Source organism: Symphalangus syndactylus, chromosome 20 (assembly GCF_028878055.3).
Source record: "Symphalangus syndactylus isolate Jambi chromosome 20, NHGRI_mSymSyn1-v2.1_pri, whole genome shotgun sequence".
Taxonomy (NCBI): Eukaryota; Metazoa; Chordata; class Mammalia; order Primates; family Hylobatidae; genus Symphalangus; species Symphalangus syndactylus.
Window position 1 is genome coordinate 35,819,187 of NC_072442.2, and position 21,219 is coordinate 35,840,405.

The 21,219-nt window shown below is 48.5% G+C and overlaps 1 protein-coding gene across 8 annotated transcripts in view; it reads right to left on the reverse strand.

Annotated features, from left to right (window-relative positions):
- Window positions 1–21,219, reverse strand: part of LOC129469449 (protein unc-45 homolog B-like) — a 164,451-nt gene that overhangs the window by 78,158 nt on the left and 65,074 nt on the right. For 3 of the 8 annotated variants that reach the window (XM_063628828.1, XM_055256051.2, XM_063628827.1), the window contains 3 exons: window positions 14,283–14,400; window positions 12,020–12,175; window positions 7,075–8,495 (listed from right to left, as the gene is read on the reverse strand). The exons of 1 other annotated variant lie outside the window; for it this stretch is intronic. In XM_063628828.1, the coding sequence (XP_063484898.1) occupies window positions 8,235–8,495; window positions 12,020–12,175; window positions 14,283–14,400 (535 nt within the window). In that variant the 3' untranslated portion in view covers window positions 7,075–8,234. Of the gene's footprint in view, window positions 1–7,074; window positions 8,496–12,019; window positions 12,176–14,282; window positions 14,401–18,236; window positions 18,543–21,219 lie in introns of those variants that run through there. 4 more of the 8 variants (XR_010118098.1, XR_010118099.1, XR_010118103.1 and 1 more) reach the window with 3 other exon arrangements.

Below are 21,219 nucleotides of genomic sequence, written 5' to 3' on the forward strand. Positions count from 1 at the left end.
GAGAAAACAGAGCTGCTCACAAACACCACTGCCTGTGTGTAACTGCTGTAGAACACAGAGGCAGGCCGGAGAGCCTGAGGCATCAACATGCCTGCCTGCAATGTGTTTGTGCACGTGCGTGCACATGCGTACGTGGGTAAACACGTCTGTGCACGTGTGTGTTGCTTCTCTGGCCAGGCCCGGCTGCCCCACTCATGTGTGCACCCAGTTCCTCATCACTGTCACCCCCGAGGCCCAGGGCCAGCATCAGAGCATCTATGGGTGCTCCCTAACCTCAGCCCTCCCCGCCCAGGGTGGTCCTGGGATACACATAGGGGTGGAGGGAAGTGACTGCTGCTGTTGGATCTCAGAATACAAATGCTAATACTACTACCTAATGGTCTTTTTAACGTCTCTAATGGTATCGCTTTTTCATTTCTGACATCTTAACTAGGTATTTCTCTCCATGACCCTTGGCTATTCTAGCTAGAGGATCCTGTGGGGAAAGTGCCGGGCACACAGTAGGGGCTCACTCTTCTAGACATGTTATCTAAAACCTGGCTCATCTGTCCTTCCACCCAGGGCCTAGGGGATGCCAAATTCCAAGGTCCAGAAAGAGCTTGGGATAAAATGAAACTTCAAGGGGAGGGCTTTGACCTGGGCTGAGTCTGCCTGTGCCATCCAACTGGAGTCTCAAGTCCTGAGGCAGGACGTCCAGATGCCCCAGTGCAGGGCCCTCCTGATCAACACCTGCTCCCTTGTACTCATTAGCAACCTCACCCACCCGACTCTCAAAGCATGCTTGGCTCTCGTATCCAGGAGCTCAGCATCTGTAGATTCAGCAACAGCAGATGGAAAATATTCAGAAAATAAATTGGATGGTTATGTTTCTATTGAACATGTGCAGACTTTGTTCTTGTCATCATTCCCTAAAGAATACAGTATCACAACCATTTATGTAGCATCTGCATTGTATTACATATCATAAATAATCTAGTAATGGTCTAATGTATACGGGAGGATGTGCATAGCTTATATGTAAGTACTATGCCATGTTATATCAGAGACTTGAGCATCCATGGATTTTGGCATTCCCGGGGACCCTAGAACTAATCCTCTGTGGATACCAAGGGATAACTGTATATACTCACTCAGGAAGGCTTCTCATTGGAGGAAGGGCCCGGTTCAGGACAGACAGGGACATCATCCCTGGACTACTGTCCATCCATCCACTCATCCATTGGCACCACCCTCTAGGACTGTCCCAATGACAGCCCTAGCAAGTGGAGACAAGAAAAAAGACTGGCTCAAATGGTACAGCTTTTTGAGGTCTTGGAAGATGTTGCACCAGTATGAGAATAGTGGGTCAGTTTTCTCCAGGATCCAGAAAGCATATCAGGCAGGCTTGGGGAGAGGAAAGGAGCATGGCCTCTCCAGCAGCCACACAGGCCTGAGGTAGGATGGGGCTGGGGCTGGCCCTGTTTATCACTTGGGCCTCATGAGGGGAAAAGAAAGAACAGGGGGCAGAGGAGGAGCATGGGGGCAGCTGGTTGCCTAAGGAGAAGGCGTCTCAGGGAAGGGGTATTCATTCGTTTTCACACTGCTATAAAGAAATACTCGAGACTACGTAATTGATAAAGGAAAGAGGTTTAATTGACTCCCAGTTCAGGGAACTTACAATCATGGCAGAAGGCAAAGGGGAAGCAGGCACCTTCTCCACAAGGCGGCAGGAGGGAGTGATGGAGAACCAGGAAGTGCCCCACTTTCAAACCATCAGCTCTCCTGAGAACTCCCTCACTATCCGGGGAGCAGCAGGGGGGAAACTGTCCCCAGATCCCATCCCCTCCCACCAGGTTCCTCCCTTGACACAGGAGGATTACAATTCCAGATGAGATTTGGGTGGGGACACAGAGCCAAACCTGTGAGGGTCTCAGTGTATCTTGCAGCTCCCCTGGGGCTGAGGCTGAGTACAGATCTGCTGGCCCTGCTCTATAGCACGCGGGGACTCTGCCTGTGTGCCCCCATCTGCTCTTCCTGGGGGTGGTGGCTGCTTCCTCAAGAGGAGGGTGGATCTGCTCTCCTGCCCACCCCTCTCCAGGGCCTTTTGGAGCCCTGGCCACGTCCTCTCAGGGTAAGGCCAGGAAACCGGGCTCCTTGCCCTTCTTGCTGCTTGGGTGACAATCCTGGGGTCATCCATAGGCCCCATCACTGTTCCTGCTTCTAAATGGAGAGTATTTTGGCACATCTTCCTGGCGGAGTCTGGGGCCTCATCCCTGTTATTTATTCTATCTCGGTAAAGCCAGGTGAAGACATCTGGGCAAGGAGATAGTAGACTGGCCCCCAGGAAGGGTGGGTGGAGGGTGCTGGCCTTCGGGCTTGCCTGGACCAGGGTGGGAAAGGGCAAGGTTACCAGGAAACAGGGCTGTCAGGGCTAAAATCAGGAAGCGGTAATAATGCTGGTGGGGGGACAGGGCTGTGTGGTTGGCTTGGGGTGGGGCATGAGAGCCAAGGTTTGTCAGCACGCAGAGGGGTGGCTGACTCACGGACTAGGGGCTGTGGAACCCAGTGGTTGCCCTTAGCTCCTGGATCCTGGGAGACTTCTGGAGCCTGGGTGTGGGGCAGCCTAGGGGTGGAGGTGGGGCAGACAGGGGTAGGGGTGGGAGAGGAGGCCCTGCATGGCAGGGTGCAGGGTAGGAAACCAGCCAGGGGCCAGTTTGCATTGGTGGCTCCCATCCCCATCCCCACCCCCAAGCCCACCCCTACCCGCACCCTGCTGCAGAGACGGGCCTGGGCTGCTGTCCTCTGCTTTGGCCTCAGCAGATCGCACGATGGAAGCTGGCAGCTCACTTCCTGTGGGCGCACCACTCGAGCCAGCTGCGACCTGCAGTTTCTGCTTCTTGGAGTGTGGGGCGCCCACTCAGGAGAGCACGGCACACCCCACACCCCTCATTTCGAGGATGCTGGGAGGTGGGGACCAAGGTCCTGCAGCCCTGTGCTTGCGATATGAAAGGTAGCTATGAAAGGTAGCCTGTGTCTGCCCATCCATGTGGGGCCCCAGGAGCCTGAACAGTGGCAGGCAGAGAGATGAGGAGGCAGAGAGAAGAGGAAAAGAAGGAGAGAGAAAGAGAGATGGGGAGAAGGGAGTGAGACAGAGAGAGAGAGAGGAAGAGAGATAAGGAGAGAGACAGAGGAGGCTGAGAGGAAAAGGAGCGAGAGAGAGAGGGAGAGAGATGCAAAAGGCAGAGAAAGAGACAGGGAGAGACAAGCATGAGTAGGAGGTCGGGTCACTCTCGATCCCAGTTCCCAGTGAAAACCGTAGGTCACCATCACCTAACTACACATGCAATAAAGTCTTCTGCCTCCTGCTTACAGCCCGAGAACCCCTTCTCCGAGAGAATAAAATCTTTGACCAATGCCCTTTCTCACCGGAGTTTGCTTGTGTCTTCTGATGAACTGTGATGTCTCACCTATCGCCTTCCTGGGCTCAAGGATCCATGAAAAGCCGACGCCTCTTTTGGGGAAGCTCTGCAGTGCCTTCATCTTACTAGGCTCCCCAGGAAGCTTGCGAACTTGGCTTGGGCCCTAAGCAGCCGAGTATGTGCCGGGCCTTTGCTTCTCTCTTTCAGTAACAGGGAGAACCAAGAAAGAGACTGAAGCATGGTCTGCAGAGAAGGCACTTGTGCAAACACCAGGAGAATGAGGGGCCTGAGTTGTCTTCATTTCTCCCAAAAACACGCATTTCCTCCCAGGCCACCCTAGTGAGGGCATGAAGCACAGCGTGTGTGTGTGTGTGTGTGTGTGTGTGCAGGTATATGCATGTGTATGTACGTATGTGCATCTGTGTGCATGTGTTTGCAAGTATATGCATGTGTATGTATGTGCATGTGTGTGTGCATGTGTGTGTGTGTGTGTTGCAGGGCTTGACAGTGGACAGGATGTGGGAGGGCAGCTGCAGCTCCAAGCCACAAGTCTTTCTGATAGAATGGTTAAGAATCCCTGGACCACAGAAAGAGTGTTTTCATTTGCATCTATTTTTATTAGCATTTAAACCTGTATTCTTCGTAGCATGTAAAGCTTAAGTTGCTTAACTATTCTTAGAAACATTTACACCAGCGGTCCCCAAACTTTTTGGCACCAGAGAGCAGTTTTCTTGAAGACAACTCTTCCACAGACCTGGGAGAAGGGGAAGGGATGATGCAGAGATGATTCAAGCCCATTACATTTATTGTGTGCTTTATTTCTATTATTATTTCACTGTAATATATAATGAAATAATCACACAACTCACCATATATAGAATCAGTGGGAGCCCTGAGTTTGTTTTCCTGCAACTACATGGTCCCATCAGGAGGTGATGGGAGACAGTCACAGATCATCAGGCATTAGGTTCTCATAAGGAGCACGCAATCTAGATCCCTGGCATGCGCAGTTCACAGTTGGGTTCTATGAGAATGTAACGGCACCACTCTTTTGACAGGTGGCAGAGCTCATGTGGTAATGCAAGGGGTGGGGAGCGGCTGTTTCTACAGATGAAGCTTTGCTCGCTGGCTGGCTGCTCACCTCCTGCTGTGCAGCCTGGTTCCTAACAGGTGGGGACCCCTGATTTACCCAGTAAGATAAACACATTTTTATGTCAATTGAAATTATTCACCCTGCACCACCCAAAATTATCTTGCATACCCACACCCATCCAAGGGTCCCATAGCACACTTTGGGAGCTGTAGACAGTAAGCCTGGAGCTCCATTGAGCATTCCATCCCGCCACCATCTGTGAGCTAACAGGCTGCGTTAGCTTCCTAGGGCTGTTTTACAGTACCACAGACTGGGCACCTTCAACAACAGAATGTTACTGTCTTGCAGTACTGGAGGCCACGAGTCCGAGATCAAGGTGTCAGCAGGGTGGGTATTTGTTTTCCACTGGCCTGTTGATACATTCTTACAAGGTTTTTGGTTGCTGTTTAGGTTAATTTCTCTTCCTTTCTGCAATTGTTCTCTTTCAGTACTCCCTGATATTTTTCTTCTTGAAGAAGTAGCTAATTTTGTATTTTAAAATTCTTCCCCTCACCCCAAGAACTTCTGCCTTTATAATTGTTTCTCTCTTCATATTTATTTTATACAAGATATGTGGCTGATTATTTTGTTTCTGTCTGTACAGATGGAGAGTTAAGGAATAAAGGGGACAGACTAGGTTTCCCTGTGTTAGCCAGGATGGTCTCGATCTCTTGACCTCGTGATCCACCCACCTCGGCCTCCCAAAGTGCTGGGATTACAGGCATGAGCCACCGCACCCAGCCTGTTGTTTTTAAATATATGGTGCGGCCTGGTGCAGTGGCTCATGCTCAGCACTTTGGGAGGCCGATGTGGGAGGATCATGAGGTCAAGAGATAAGACCATCCTGGTCAACATGCTGAAGCCCCGCCTCTACTAAAAATATAAAAAATTAGCTAGGTGTGTTTGTGTACCCCTGTAGCAACCCAGCTACTCTGGAGGCTGAGGCAGGAGAATTGCTTCAACCCGGGACAGACTAGATTACCTCAAACACTGAAATGCTGTGATTTGTCCGAAGTCATACATGCATTATCTGACCAGACATATGTGCTTTTTCTCTAGAAGTATTTTGTCATTTTGAATAAAATAGGTCTTCTGAATCTACCTTAATGAAGTTGACAACTTTCAGAGGTTTTCAGTGGTGAAGAGAAACTTGGACAAGGAGACAGCTTACACAAACAGAAAAAGCCTCGTCTCTTCTGGATTCCTTTAATGCCAGTGGTCATGACCAGGGGCAGATTAGCCTCCTTTTACCCGGGCTGGGACCTCCACCTTCTCCTCTACAGGTGTACCACCTTAGAAATCTTCTGCATCTCACTGTCACCCAACACATTTTCTCCTTCCAAGCCTCTGCAGCCTCATGAGTTTCTCTGTATTTTTCTTCTTATAACCTACCTTGCTACCCTAGCCAGCCTGGATCTCATAGGAGATTAAAGGAAATACTCCCAACATTGGGCCTTTCCTGTGCCCGTCTCCCTGCTGTACCCTGGCAAAATGCCAGCCCAATCCACAGTCTGTTGTTCTACTTCTGTATCTGAGGGCTAAAGAAAAAGCACCTAGTCATACAGATTAACCCTGTTTTAAAGTAACTATTACATATGTTCAACCTCATCTGAGTACTCAGCCTTGCCTGATGCCTTTTGCTTGCCCAGCCCTGTTTAGTTCTCATTCTCTTCCACATCTTTAGCAAATCTTCTCCTTCCCCGTCTTGACCTTCCTGTCTCTTCACCTGATACAGAGGTTCTTAGCTCCTACTTCATTGAGAATCTTAAGGTTTTGCTCTCTTCTATAAATTGACCTATAGGAGTATCCTTCTTTGCCCCTTTCCTATGGTTTTCAGGGGAGGGAATATTTGTCCGGAGAAGGCCAATACATCCATCGGACACGTGTCTCTATCCCCATTTGCTACATAAGTATTTGACTTCAGCCATCCGCTACTCTGGCTCTGTCTCTGGTTTACACCCGCTATCTCTGTGTCAGCACTCATTTCCGCTTTAGCCTATTTATTTTTAGACAAGGTCTCACTCTGTCACCCAGGAAGGAGTGCAGTAGCACGATCACAGTTCAATGCAGCCTTGACCTCCCCAGGCTCAGGTGATTCTCCCATCTCAGCTTCCCGAATAGCAGTGACTACAGACACGTGTCACCACGCCTGGCTAACTTTTTTGTATTTTTTGTAGAAACAGGGTTTTGCCATGACACCCAGGCTGGTCTTGAACTCCTGGGCTCAAGTGATCCACCCACCTCAGCCTCTCAAAGTGCCGGGATTACAGGTGTCAGCTTCTGCACCCCGCCAGGCATCTTTTATTTTTGTACTATCTTTTAAAGAACTAAAGCCAGGGGCAATTGACTGTATTAGCTATTTTTAAGTCAGTTACCTAAGACAATTAAATATTTCAGGTAGTTGGGACTTTTCTTTTTTGGTTTGTTTAATTTTGCTTAATTTAACCATTTTAAATATGATTCTCTGGGAATTTTTTCTTCAAAATATAGAATATACGTGCATTAGTTTGCTAGGCTTGCAGCAACAAAGTACGACAAACCGGGTGGCTTAGACAACAGAAATTTATCTCATAGATCTGGAGACTAGAAGTTCTAGATCACGTTGTTAGAGCTGGTTTCTTCGACAGCTGTGAGAAACTGTATGTTCCATGCCTCTCCTCTGGCTTCTGGTGGTTTGCTGGTAATCTTTGTCATTCTTCGGCTTGTAGGTGCATCACCTGGATCTCTGCCTTCATGTTCACACATGGTGTTCTACCTGTGTGCATATCTGTGGCCAAATTTCCCCTTTTTATAAGGATACCAGGCATATTGGATTAGGGTTCCTCTCTACTCCAATAGGACCTCATCTTCACTAATCACATCTGCAATAACCCTTTCCAAATAAGGTCACGTTCTGAGGAACCAGAGGTTAGAGTGTCAACATACAAAATTTTTTGGGGGGTGGGTAAGGCACACGATTCAATCCATAACAATATGTTTATGAAACTCTGGATCTAACAATGTCAGACCTTCCCTGGATGGCCAAGATACATGAGCCAATGAATTATTTATTTTTTGTTTGAAGTACTTTGAGTTGATCTTATTGGTATTCATCATGTCCATCTTGCTTGGAAGACTTTCCCAAGAAAATTGCAGAGGTCATGTCCCACTGTTGAACATAAACTCTATTTCCATCACAGTGAATTTGATGGGAATGGGCATGGGACTGGGACAGAGCATTGTAGGTGAAACACACAGTTCTGAACAGACTGATTCAAATAGTGTGGGAGAGAGGACATGAAAACAGCACAGATCAGCATCCAAATACAACAGCATTAACCTTTATATGCACACACCCGTTAGTTCCTACCTTACCACAAAATCCATTTTCCAAAATGTAAAGAACTTCAACCTATTATCCTGGCCTTCAGAATGGGCACAGAAAGAATGATCCAACCTATTTCTAATCATGGGTGAAAATTATTCTGGGAATTTCTGAAACATAACAAATGTAAGGAGACAGGAAGCAAGAGAGAGAGTGAAACATCCAAACTCTGTCAGGACAAAGGAGAAGATTCACAACTCAGAGAACAGTCAAGTCTTTCCTTTATATTGAGACTTCATTGGCACTGCTATGATCCCTAGATGACCTGACACTCCAGGAGAACCCAACCCAGGACTCTGCACAGTACAGGACCACTCCCAGCAACCCTGAGGTTCCCTGTCTAAGACACTGGTTTAATGAAGCCGTAATCCATGCACTTGATGAGACATTCTCGGGCTGTCTGAACCACTTCTGCCTTCTTCTCATCTGGCTCCTGTTTGCCCACCACAGTCAGGATCTCCAGCAGCTCACTCTCCACCAGCTTCCTGGCCAGCTCAGCATCGGCTGCCAGTAGGTTGTAGGCAATGACCAGGCCCCAGTGTTGGACAGACAGCTGGTCATGCAGGCAAAGCCACTGGAGGATCTCCAACCACTGGGTTGTCTGGAGGCAGGGAAAAAGATAAGGAAGGTCCTAGGTTTGAGTGTGCCCCCAGAGTTCATGTGTTGGAAATGTGGTCCCTGGTGTGGCAATGTTGGGAGGTGGGGCCTTTAAGAGGTAATTAGGTCATTAAGAGGAATTAATGCTGCCGTCACAGGAATGTGTTAATTCTTGCAGCAGTGAGTTCTTGCTCTCAAGGGACTAGGCTAGTAACCATGAGAGACACTCATGGCCCCAGTTACCACCTCTTGTGTTTTATCCTTTTCACATACACACACTTTCCCTTCTGCATCTAAATCATGCTATGACACAGCACAAGACCTTCACCAAAAGCAAATCAGATGACGCTGTCTGATCCTGGACTTCCTAGCCTCCTGAGCTGTGAGCCAAAATGAACCTCTTTTCTTTTACCTAGCCTCAGGTATTCTGTTATAGCAACAGAAAATGAACTAAAACAAAAGGACTAAAGGAATCAGCACAACTTAGCTATGGTCACGCATCTGGAAATAGCAGAGGATTCATTTTCCCACATCCATTTATTTCTTAAGCAGCTTAAGAAGCAAAGGGCCAGACCCACTACAAGCCTAAGAAGAACAGGGATGCAGAGTGTTCAAAAGGAGGATTCTCACCCTGGGCACATGGGCAATGCCTGCTTCTGCCAAACCGGGTGCCCTTTGAGACATCAGCTCCAGGCATGCAGACATGCTCTCCCCCAGCCCTGACTTTAACTGGAATCAACACAAGAGTCTTAAATGTATCCTCATTTCCATTCTTCCTCCATTCCCAGCTGTGAAGCAACCCAACTTCTATTCTTGGGAAGGTAGGACTCTAGACTCCTCTGATCATCCCAGGAGACAGAGATAATGCTGATAATAGAACCAGGAGGCTTGACTCATGTATCATTCAACAGACACACTTGGCGCAGCAGAGTAAAATGGTCATCAGCATGGGGATTTGGAGTCAGAGAGGCCAGTGTTCAGGTCCCAGCTGAGCCACTTACCAACTACATGGCCTCAGCTAAGTTATTTAACCTCTGTAAGCCTCAGGGTCATCTTCTACACCTACCTCTAACATTGTGGTGATTTAATGAGATGATACATGGAAAGAGCTTAGCATGGGGGCTGGAGCACAGAGTAAGTGCTCAACAAGCAGAAGTGGATGCAGGGCAAGTACTTGATGATTTAAGACACCAACCCAGGCGGGGTGCAGTGGCTCATGCCTGTAATCCCAGCACTTTGGGAGGCCAAGGCAGGCAGAGCATGAGGTCAGAAGTTCGAGACCAGCCTGGCCAACATGGGGAAACCCACCTCTACTAAAAATACAAAAATTAGCCAGGCGTGGTGGTGCACGCCTGTAATCCCAGCTACTAGGAAGGCTGAGGCAGGAGAATCGCTTGAATCCAGGAGGTGGAAGTTGCAGTGAGCCAAGACTGTACCACTGCACTCCAGCCTGGGCAAAAGATCAAGACTCTGTCTCAAAAAATAAATAAATAAATAAAAATAAATTTAAAAAAACACCAATGCAAAGGTTTTCCCTTGGGCTTCTTTGTACCTGTTACCCTCACCTGTCATTTGTCAGCAGGGCTCACTTTCCTGCTGACAGGAAAGCACATGGGGAGACAGACACAGGGGGAAGAAAAGGCAAATTCTTGGCTTTTGAGCATCAAACCCAACTTTTGTAAACTCTGCACTGAATGTCCTATCCCAAGGAAAGAACATGAAAGCTCAGCTAGCTGTGGCATGGTTCTATGCTGGAAAGTTTCTATGCTGAAGTGTAACTGATAATGGGTCCAGGGCCCATCGCTCCCTGTGATGAGTCACCAAGGGTCAAAGGAAGCAGGGATAGAAACTCAACAAGGATGGGATTCCAGGGCAGGAAGCAGAGCCCAGGGCATAACCCAGATGACATGAGACTGTAGAGATGTCCAGCATCCAACATGGCCATGGGGTGGCACAAAAGATCAGTCTGAGCAGCTTCACAGAGTCCCCAGGAAGCCCCGTGTCAGAACAAAAATGCAGCCAAGATGTCTGAGCCCCACAAGGAAGAACGACAAAGTGGCCAGGAGTGGGTTGGCAATCCTGAAGGGTTCCAATCCCTTCCCAACTAACAGGCTGTGTGGCCTTGGGCTAGTTGCTTTTCTGCACCTCAGTTTCCTCATTTGTAAAATAGGGATGATAATAATATCCACCTCACAGGGTGTTTGGGAGAATTAAACGACTTAATAAATGTAAACACTTACGGCAACACCTGGCACTCAGTAAGTGCAAGGAGTCACAGAGGGTCCTGTGAGGACCTGCAACAAGAGTTATGTGACCAGTGACACCAGCAGAGGCTGCTCTGGGGCAGTGGTTTCAAAGTGTGGTCCCCAAGCTGTTAGCATCCCACCCCCAATCTACTAAATCAGAACATGTGGGGAAACTGTTTTAACAAGTCACCCAGGTGATTCTTACACACATTACAGTTTTGAGAAGCTTGCCTTAGGGAAAGAAGCTGAAGTCCAAAGACCATGCAGGATGAGCTACATTCAGCAGATACACCCTTGCCAGATGCCAGGACAACACAACCCCTCTTGGAACTTAGAGAACACATCTGCTGACACACACACACACACCTTACACTGGCTATCTAAAAGAGCCTGCCTTTAAACCAGACATGAACACCTTTGAATTGAGATGTCCACATTTTTCACCATGGGGAGAGATGAGTGCCCACAAACTCCTTGGTTTGGTGAAATAAGGAAAGTTTCATTGTGCACTCCCTCGTTTGTGACTATATAGATATCATTTCCATTACACCTGCTGCAATGGCCACAGTCTCCTAGGAGCTGGTCATTGTGTCCACCTAAGAGAATCTGCAGCTTTTTTGCCAAACCATAAGCTCCTTATGGCATCCCAGCCACCTCCGTGCTTCTCTTGGAAAGCTCTGGAGCTTCATGGCAGTGGTTAGCATTGCTGTTGTTCTTTTTTTTTTTTTTTGAGACGGAGTCTCGCTCTGTCGCCCAGGCTGGAGTGCAGTGGCGCAATCTCGGCTCACTGCAAGCTCCGCCTCCCGGGTTCACGCCATTCTCCTGCCTCAGCCTCTCTGAGTAGCTGGGACTACAGGCGCCCGCCACCACGCCCGGCTAATTTTTTTGTATTTTTAGTAGAGACGGGGTTTCACCTGGTCTCGATCTCCTGACCTCATGATCCGCCCGCCTCGGCCTCCCAAAGTGCTGGGATTACAAGCGTGAGCCACCGCGCCCGGCCTGCTGTTGTTCTTAAGCAATGAGGTATATGCACCACTAAAGGCAATGGGTGAAACTCCAATGGGAGGGTTTGAGCCAGCACACTTGGGAAGACCAAATAATGAACGTAAGGCACTGAAGGGAATAGACCCTCCTCTCCTTAGGCAGTAGGAACAGATGCCTGGGGGCTGCGAGGGGTTTCTTTAGGAGCTGGCCTCCCCAGAGGATCATCCAGTGTGGTCTGTGGGTGGGGAGATTCCCTGGAGCCCACCCAGCCCTTCCTATCCCCAGGGCCAGCTCTTACCACTTGAGTCATCTTGAGGCACAGTTTCTCGTGTGCTGCTGTCAGCATGGCCAGAGCCCCTGCAGCCACATTCTGTACCTTATCATCATCCTCCCCACAGAGCAGCACCACCAGCTTCAGCCAGTCATTCCCATCAGCCAAGAACCTTTCCTGTACCTGTGGGAGGCAGGAACATGGCTCAGAGAAAACTGTCCCCAATCTACCCAGCCTGAAGAGGGTAAGACACATCTGAAGTTCTCTGACCCAAGATCTCTTAGAGTTTTCCTTTGAGCAGCTCACTCATGCTACCGCCCCCAAGAAGCCTTCCCTGACTGGTTGAATGAAGGGCCTACAAATTCTTCCAAGTAAAGAAAATAAGGAATTCCCCACCTAGTGTGCTTCACCACCTCTGTTTGCATTCAGCCTCCACACCAGGGGAAGGAGGCATGCACAGACTCCTGCAGGGTAGATGGTGCCTGAAGAATTGTATTTCCCATCCCTTTGGGGAACTTTGGAATGTTTCTTCCATAATGGATGGGCCTTCAGGGTCTTCCATAAAATGATTTTGCAGGGACAGGGGCAGAAGCAGGAAACAATTAGGTGGTTTGCTTGGTATTAGAAAGCTACAGTGTCATCTACACCAGGTGAGAGATGAGGCTTCCCAAGGATCTGAAAACCAGGAGAAGAGCATCCAGGGGACCAGTGCCCTGACATGTCTCAGAGAGGTATTAACCCCTCACAGCATCTCATCCTCACCCCTCTGCACTACTGTAAAATCTAGGTGGTCAAGTCTCAGAGCATTCTAATGGGCCAGGTTTTCTAGAAGTGGAACTCCAAAAGGGGAACAAGATCACAGCTTCCCAGGTGTGACCCTCTACCTGGATCTCTCTGAAGCTGGGGCAGTGGTCATGGGAGGTGTGAGCATGGCAGAGGTCACCATATATCAGAGGGGTCAGCATGGCCCCCTCTCATGGGACACAACTGCCCTTACATGGACTACATTCCATTTCTCACATCTCAATGTGGGGATGGCCTAGTTCTCAAAGATGGAACATGAGCAGAAATGATGTGTGCCACTTTCAGGCACCTCTCCCTCAGTCTGTCTTCCCATTCACCATCAGAATGGAATCCACTCCCAGTGTGGCAGAGGAGAATGCTTTTTTTTTTTTTTTGAGATGCAGTCTTGCTTTGTCACCCAGGCTGGAGTGCAGTGGCACGATCTTGGCTCACTGTAACCTCTGCCTCCCAAGTTCAAGTGATTCTCATGTCTCAGGCTCCCGAGTAGCTGGGACTACAAGCACCCACCACCATGCCTGGCTAATGTTTGTACTTTTGGTAGAGACGGGGTTTTGCCATGTTGGCCAGGCTGGTCTCGAATTCCTGACTTCAAATGACCCACCCACCTCAGCCTCCCAAAATGTTGGGATTGCAGGCGTGAGCCACCACACCCGGCCTTTAATAGGCTTTAATGGGTTAGGTTTTCCCCTATGACAGTGAGAAGATCTAAGGTTCAGGCGTTGAGGGTAAACAGACTGGGTCTCACGCAGCCCCTATGTGGGGGCCCAGGAGGGCCATTCGGCTTGGCCCTCATGTTAATCAAGGGCCTGAAATTTAGACCCTGCTGTTATCTCTGATAAGATTATACCTACAGGCACAGCAGTACTCTGACAGGATGAGAAGAAGAAGACATTCACCAGATGGGTATCATTTGTCCCATGACTGGACCATGAGGCCTATAGCATGTTCTGAATTCATTTTATTTTTATAAACCCTATAATTATTCTGTGATGAGTACAGTTACATTGCATTACAATTTCTATGGGAACAGTGGTAGTTCATTAAGTGCTGACATTTAAGACATCCTAAAATGGTTGATAACTGTATTTGGCGTTTCTTCATTTTTTTATACATGTGGAGCTTCAATAAATGCAAGTGGTCTAGCCTTCCTTGACCTCGGAGAGGCCCTGGTCTCATATCCTGTTTTGTTTTAAGGTTATTTAAGCCTAAGTAACTTAGGGAAATGGTGCCTTCCACCTCATCTAGCCCAGGGTTTGGATTCAAAGCCCCAGCTTTGTATTTTTTCCTTTATGCGTATCTTTCTCTCAGGGCCCCTACAGGAACCGGGGCTGTAATCTAGGAAAGATTTAGGGATTCCTGGATTTTCCGTCCAAAATGCTACCTTAATGCCATCATAACAGCTCCCGATCTCACCCCAGGCCCTGACCCTGGCCTGCCTCTCGTGCCTTGATTAAGCCCGGGGTCTCCATCCTCAGCCCTGCCTCACCTCCTTGTGGAGCACCATGTTGCACATGCACTCGGTGGCCGCCTGCCGCTGTTGATCATGAGTCTCAAACAAGTAGTTCTCGCTGTCTGGCAAGGCCCTCTCCTTAAAGATCTTCTCCCTAGGGTAGGAGGGTGGAGGAAGAAAGACCCTTGAGTCTCCTGCAGTGACCGTGGGGGTTTTCTGGCCACCCAGGGACCATGCTTCCATTCTGGTGCTCTCCTTCCCACATCCTCAGCCAGCATGGTTTATGTGGCATCAAACTGCCCCCAGCTCTAGGAGCGGCACCATGGGCCTAAACTAAATGGCATAGCATGGCATCCTGGCCACAGCAGTGGGTTCTGGATATCACTCAACTGGAGAGCCTCTGTATTATTGCAGTAAAGAAATTCTCTCTCTCTCTCTCTCATCCTGGATGTAGATCCAAGAAGATGTGAAGGCCAGAGCTGCCCTTATAACCATGAGAGAGCAGAAAAGCCCATTGAGAATTAAAGCAATACAGAAAGGAGAGGAGAGACAGAGAGAACAGGAACCTAAGGCAGCTTTGTAAGCCCTGCATCAAGCCACACCTGAATCTTGTTACCCTAGACTTTTTACCTACATGAGCCAATAAATTTCCTTTATGCTTAGGCCTATTATAGTTAAGTTTTCTGCTACTGGCAACCAAAAGAAGCCCAACCCAGTACATGCTGACATATTCCTGCTTCCACAGAGGAATACATTTTATCCCACTATCCACCTAGATATCTTTTTTTTTTTTAACACTTTAAGTTCTAGGGTACATGTGCACAACGTGCAGGTGTGTTACATAGGTATAAATGTGCGTGCCATGTTGGCTTGCTGCACCCATCAACTCCTCATTTACATTAGGGTATTTCTCCTAATGTTATCCTTCCCCCAGCTCCCCACCCCTGACATGCCCTGGTGTGTGATGTTCCCGCCCTGTGTCCATGTGTTCTCATTGTTCAACTCCCACCTATGAGTGAGAACATGCAGTGTTTGGTTTTCTGTCCTTGTGATAGTTTGCTCAGAATGATGGTTTCCAGCTTCATCTATGTCCCTGCAAAGGACATGAACTCATCCTTTTTTTATGGCTGCATAGTATTCCATGGTGCATATGTGTCACTTTTTTTTTTTTTTTGAGATGGAGTCTCGCTCTGTCGCCCAGGCTGGAGTGCAGTGGCGCAATCTCGGCTCACTGCAAGCTCCACCTCCCAGGTTCATGCCATTCTACTGCCTCAGCCTCTCCGAGTAGCTAGGACTACAGGCGCCTGCCACCACGCCCGGCTAATTTTTTGTATTTTTAGTAGAGACGGGGTTTCACCGTGGTCTCAATCTCCTGACCTCGTGATCCACCCACCTCAGCCTCCCAAAGTGCTGGGATTACAAGCGTGAGCCACCGCACCCGGCCAATTTTTCTTATTTTTTGTACAGATGCAGGGTGGTGGTGGGTGGATGGGGGGGGGGTCTTGCTATGTCGCCCAGGCTGATCTTGAACTTCTGGCCTCCAGTGATTCTCCTTCCTCAGAGTCCCAAAATGCTGGGAATATAGGCATGAACCACCATACCTAGCCCAGAAGAGAGATTTTTTAAAGAAGCACTGACTGCTTTGTTAATTATGAATTCTAGCAGACCAAGGACAGAAGCAGTGATGATGGTGGTAGTGGAGATGACTGGATGTTATAAATTCTAGAATTTTTTTTTTTTTTTTAGACAGAGTTTTAGACAGAGTCTCACTCAGCCACGCAGGCTGGAGCGCAGTGGTGAGATCTTGGTCCACTGCAACCTCCACCTCCTGGGTTCAAGCGATTCTCCTGCCTTAGCCTCTGGAGTAGCTGAGATTACAGGCACGTGCCACCACGTCCAGCTAACTTTTGTATTTTTAGTAGAGATAGGGTTTCACCAGTTGGCCAGGCTGTCTCAAACTCCTGACCTCATCCACCTACCTCGGCCTCCCAAAGTGCTGGGATTATACGTGTGAGCCACTACAACCAGCCCTAGAAATCTTTCGAAGGTTGAGCCAACAAGCTTTGCTCAGGTGGAGTATGAGAAAGAGTGGAGTGGTGGGTTTTATAATGAATGTGGTAATAAATCAAATTGTACAGAAGATCTTGCTATGAAAAACCAGTGTCCCACCCCTCCACTCTCCACACACAGTTCCACTCCCCACACACAGTTCCACTCCCCACAACCAACTTCTTTTTTAAAGGTTTCTGGTATTGATTACCTCCACAGCTCAAGATAAAATGTTTGTGGTTAACTTAGCAGCCATTCTCAACTCTCTTCTCACTTGCCACATCTTACTGTAAAGTTTAGAAGACTAGACTTCATCCTCCCAGCCTCCCTTGCAACGATGGTGGTCATGTACTCTGTTCTGGACAGTGACATATAAAAATAAACCTGCAAACCTCATTCCTTTAAGAAAAAAAAATAGCAGAATACAAAACCCTAAGCAAAAAATTGTTGTAAAAAAACATCGAGGCCAGGCGTGGTGGCTCACGCCTGTAATCCCAGCACTTTGGGAGGCCGAGGTGGGTGGATCACGAGGTTAGGAGATCAAGACCATCCTGGCTAACACAGTGAAACCCCATCTCTACTAAAAATACAAAAAATTAGCCAGGCATGGTGGCTGGTGCCTGCAGTCCCAGCTACTCGGGAGGCTGAGGCAGGAGAATGGTGTGAACCTGGGAGGCGGAGCTTGCAGTGAGCCGAGATTGCACCACTGCACTCCAGCCTGGGCAACAGAGCCAGATTCCATCTCAAAAAAAAAAAATCGAGATGGCCCGGCACGATGGCTCACGCCTGTAATCACAGCACTTTGGGAGGCCGAGGCAGGTGGATCATGAGGTCAGGAGATCGAGACCATCCTGGCAAACAAGGTGAAACCCCATCTCTACTAAAAATACAAAAACAAAATAGCCAGGCGTGGTGGCGGGCACCTGTAGTCCCAGCTACTCGGGAGGCTGAGGCAGGAGAATGGCGTGAACCCGGGAGGCAGAGCTTGCAGTGAGCTGAGATCATGCCACTGCACTCCAGCCTGGGTGACACAGCGAGACGCTGTCTCAAAAACAAACAAAAAAAACTATTGAGATGTTTTTGGTTTCTTCTTTCTTAATTTTTTTTGAGGCAGATTTTGACTCTGCTGTCCAAGCTGGAATGCAATGACACGATCTCGGCTCACTGCAAGCTCTGCCTCCTCGGTTCAAGCAATTCTCCTGCCTCAGCCTCCCAAGCAGCTGGGATTACAGGCATGTGCCACCATGCTTGGCTAATTTTTTGTATTTTTAGTACAGACAGGGTTTCACTATGTTGGCCAGGCTGGTCTTGAACTCCTGACCTCGTGATCTGCCCGCTTTGGGCTCCCAAAGTGCTGAGATTACAGGCATGAGCCACCGCTCCCGGGCCCCTCTCTTTCCAGAAACTGAAGAAATCCCTCTTCATGCTGAAAGAGCTTGCCAGCAAATGCAGGAAAAGCTTTTTCCCTCCTCCTACACCTCCTAGCCCTTCCCTGTGTACCCAAAGTCTGGGTTCAGGGGATGGAACTGGGTGTGCATATGGGGTCTTCTCAGAGATGGCCAGGCACAGAGGGACCCTGGGTCAGAGGTTTGCCCTCAGAGTGTGTCACAGGTCAAGCCACTGAAAGCAAGTCTCTCTTACAGGTCTGCAGGCCAAGCGTGGGGTGGTCATGGGAGTTGGTGACAAGGCTGGGGGGTCAGAGGGGACCAGAAAGGGGTCCAGCTCCATGCTCCAGCTGGAGAGGGAGAGTCTGGGCCTGGCCCTCCATGCTGTTGTTGCTGGGTGCTGGATGCCAGGTGCTGCTTGCATGGGACATGTGTCTCTGTGTATGTCCTCGGGCAGGTATGCCATATCTGGCCTTGGCTCCAGTGAGTACCCTTAGTTTGGAGCCTTTGCTCATGACGTCACCCAGTTGTCCCACCTGGTGTCTTCTCAGCTCACCCCGACGTGGGAAGAGGATGAGCTCAGTGGGCAGGAGGACGCCTTCTGCAGCTGGGCCGTGCAAATTTTCAAGGTCGGTTCCCAGCCAGATCTGCCCCACAGCAGGGACATAACAGGGGATGGGCAGGTAAATGTTGTACAGGCATGAGGGAATGCAAGGTGCCCCTGGGCCGTATGTGAGTCTGCACTTCTCTTCCTTCTTGTGCTCTGTCTAGATGCACTACAATTTGCAGACGAATTCCTTTGAGATACTCCCATAGACTGAGGGCATGTGTGTTGTCTGCACTCTCCAGCTCCATTATGTTCCTGGATCAAGTAGAATTTGACCAATTTAAGGAGTAGACAGTACAGGGGGAACAGAAAGGAGAGAAAGGAAGGGAAATTCTTTGCAATCTTCTCAGACACCATGGACACCAGGAACAATTTCATCATGCCACATCATTTGTAGTCAATCGCCAATTGATTGGGATATGGAACAACTGGAACTCTCGTTCATAGCACACTGGAGTGTAAAATAACCCAATTTAGAAAAACAGGCAGGGTGTGGTGGCTCACACCTGTAATCCCAGCACTTTGGGAGGCTGAGGTGGGAGGATCACTTGAGTCCAGGAGCCTTGAGACCAGCCTGGGCAAGACAGGAAGACCTCGTCTCTAAATATAATTTAAAAAACAAATGAGCTGGTTGTGATGGTGCACACCTGTGGTCCCAGCTCCGTGGAAGGCTGAGGTGGGAGGCTCACTTGACCCCAGGAGGCCAAGGCTGGAGTGAACTGTCATCATGTCACTGCACTCCAGCCTGGGCAACAGAGCAAGACTCTGTCTCAAAAAATTAAAAAATAAAAAGAAAGAAAAACTGCTTGATGAGTTGTAATACAGTCAAATATCTATGTCTATGTTCTGGCTTTTCTACTAAAAATTTACCCAATAGAAAGGAAAATATATTTGTCTGTTTTTAACAGCTTTACTCATTGTAGCCCCAGGCTGGAAACAATGCAAATGGTCACCAACAGGAGAAAGGAGAAATGAATTGTGGTTTTCATACAACAGAGAGGCCCTCAGCAATAATAAGGAGCTAGGCCACAGGAAACATCAATGGGCCTCGCAACTGAGCAGAAGCCAGATCCAAAGAGACAAATGCTGTGAGAATTCCATTCAAGTTGAACAACAAGCCAGAATGGCATCACCCTTGGGGATCACTGGCTGGCAGGGACACAAAGGAGTCTTCGAGAGGCTGGAAATGTTCTGGATCTGTTTCTGGGTGGTGGTCACACAGGTGTTTACCTCCATTAAAAACAGGCTGAGGCTGGGTGCAGCAGCTGACACCTGTAATTCAGCACTTTGGTAGGCTGAGGCAGGATGATTGCTTGAGCCCAGGAGTTTGAGACCAGCCTGGGCAGCATAGCAAGACCTCATCTCTACTAAAAAATCAAAAAAATTAGTGGGGCATGGTAGTGCATGCCTGTAGTCCAAGCTACGGGGAGGCTGAGGCAGGAAGACTGCTTCAGCCTTGGAGGTTGAGGCCACAGTGAGCTATGATCGCACCACTGCACTCCAGGTTCGGTGACAGAGCAAGACCACATCTCCAAACAAAACAAAACAAAACTCAAACGGAAAACCAGGATCTACATTTTACTCTACCTAGACAATATCTCCACAAAATACTGCTAAAAGAAAAAATCTCCCAGAGCCCAAGGAGACACAGGCACAGTTCAAGAGTTCCAGCAAATCAGCACCTTAGCATCACCTTGAGCCTTGGAGGTTAGTCAGGTAAGCAGCCGCACTAGTGAGTCCAGCCCATAAAGGAGGGCCCTCTGCTCCAAGCCTTGCCTGAAGGGGCCCCGGTCATTCCAACTATCCATCAAAAGTTCAATGGCTAAACAATGTGTGCCAAATACATAAAATGTGCCGAGCACGGTGGCTCACACCAGTAATCCCAGCACTTTGGGAGGCCGAGATGGGCGGATCACAAGGTCAGGAGATCAAGACCATCCTGGCTAACACGGTGAAACCCCGCCTCTACTAAAAATACAAAAAAATTAGCCTGGCGCGGTGGCGGGCGCCCGTGGTCCCAGCTACTGGGGAGGCTGAGGCAGGAGAATGGCGTGAACCTGGGAGGCAGAGCTTGTAGTGAACTGAGGTCCTGCCACTGCACTCCAGCCTGGGCGACAGAATGAAAAGGAAGCAAACTGAGTATGTGCCTTTAGAGGTGTTGTACGTTTTCAGCATTACAAATGAATACAGATGACTAGCAATAGTTACTTTGGTCGACAGATTTTTGGTATCTTAACTAGTTTTGGATCTCTTCCACTAAAGGGATTGCTTGTTGAACGTTGTTAAAAATGTAAGTACTGAAGGCAAACTGCCTGGGTTTAATTTTGTTCTGTCCCTTGCACCCTGCCTGGCTTCAAATCCTAGCTCTGCTTATTAAGTTCTTTTAAGGGGATGATCTTTGAGCAAATGTCTTAGCAAATGTCTTAGCTTCTGTTTTCCCAAGTAAATGGACACAATAGTTGCTACCTTGTGAAAGATTCATGTAATTGACCAGCATTTACCAAGTAGCATCAGTGTTCAGTTTCAGTCATTGGTGATTCTGCAGTTGGACTGTGAGGGAGTGTTGGGGTGGGGGGTGGTGTGTGTGTGTAGCACTTAATTGCATGCAGAAAGGAAAAGATACTTTTGATAACGGAGAGGCAGCTTTTCTCTGCTTTTGTGTCAAAAGGGAAGAAGGGAGTTTGGAGAGGGAAACGAATTCTGTTCAATATTAAGCCTTCTTCCTCAAAATCAGAGGTACATAGAATGTGTAATCATTTACAGAATTTCTAGACTGAAAGGATCTGATTTTTTAAAATTATTTTTATTTTTTCAGGTTGAGACTGAGCTAAAGTTAATCTGTGATGACGGACTGGATGTACTGGACAAACACCTCATTCCAGCAGCTACCAATTTGGCAAGTCCAAGGTTTTCTACTATGAAATGTAGGTTC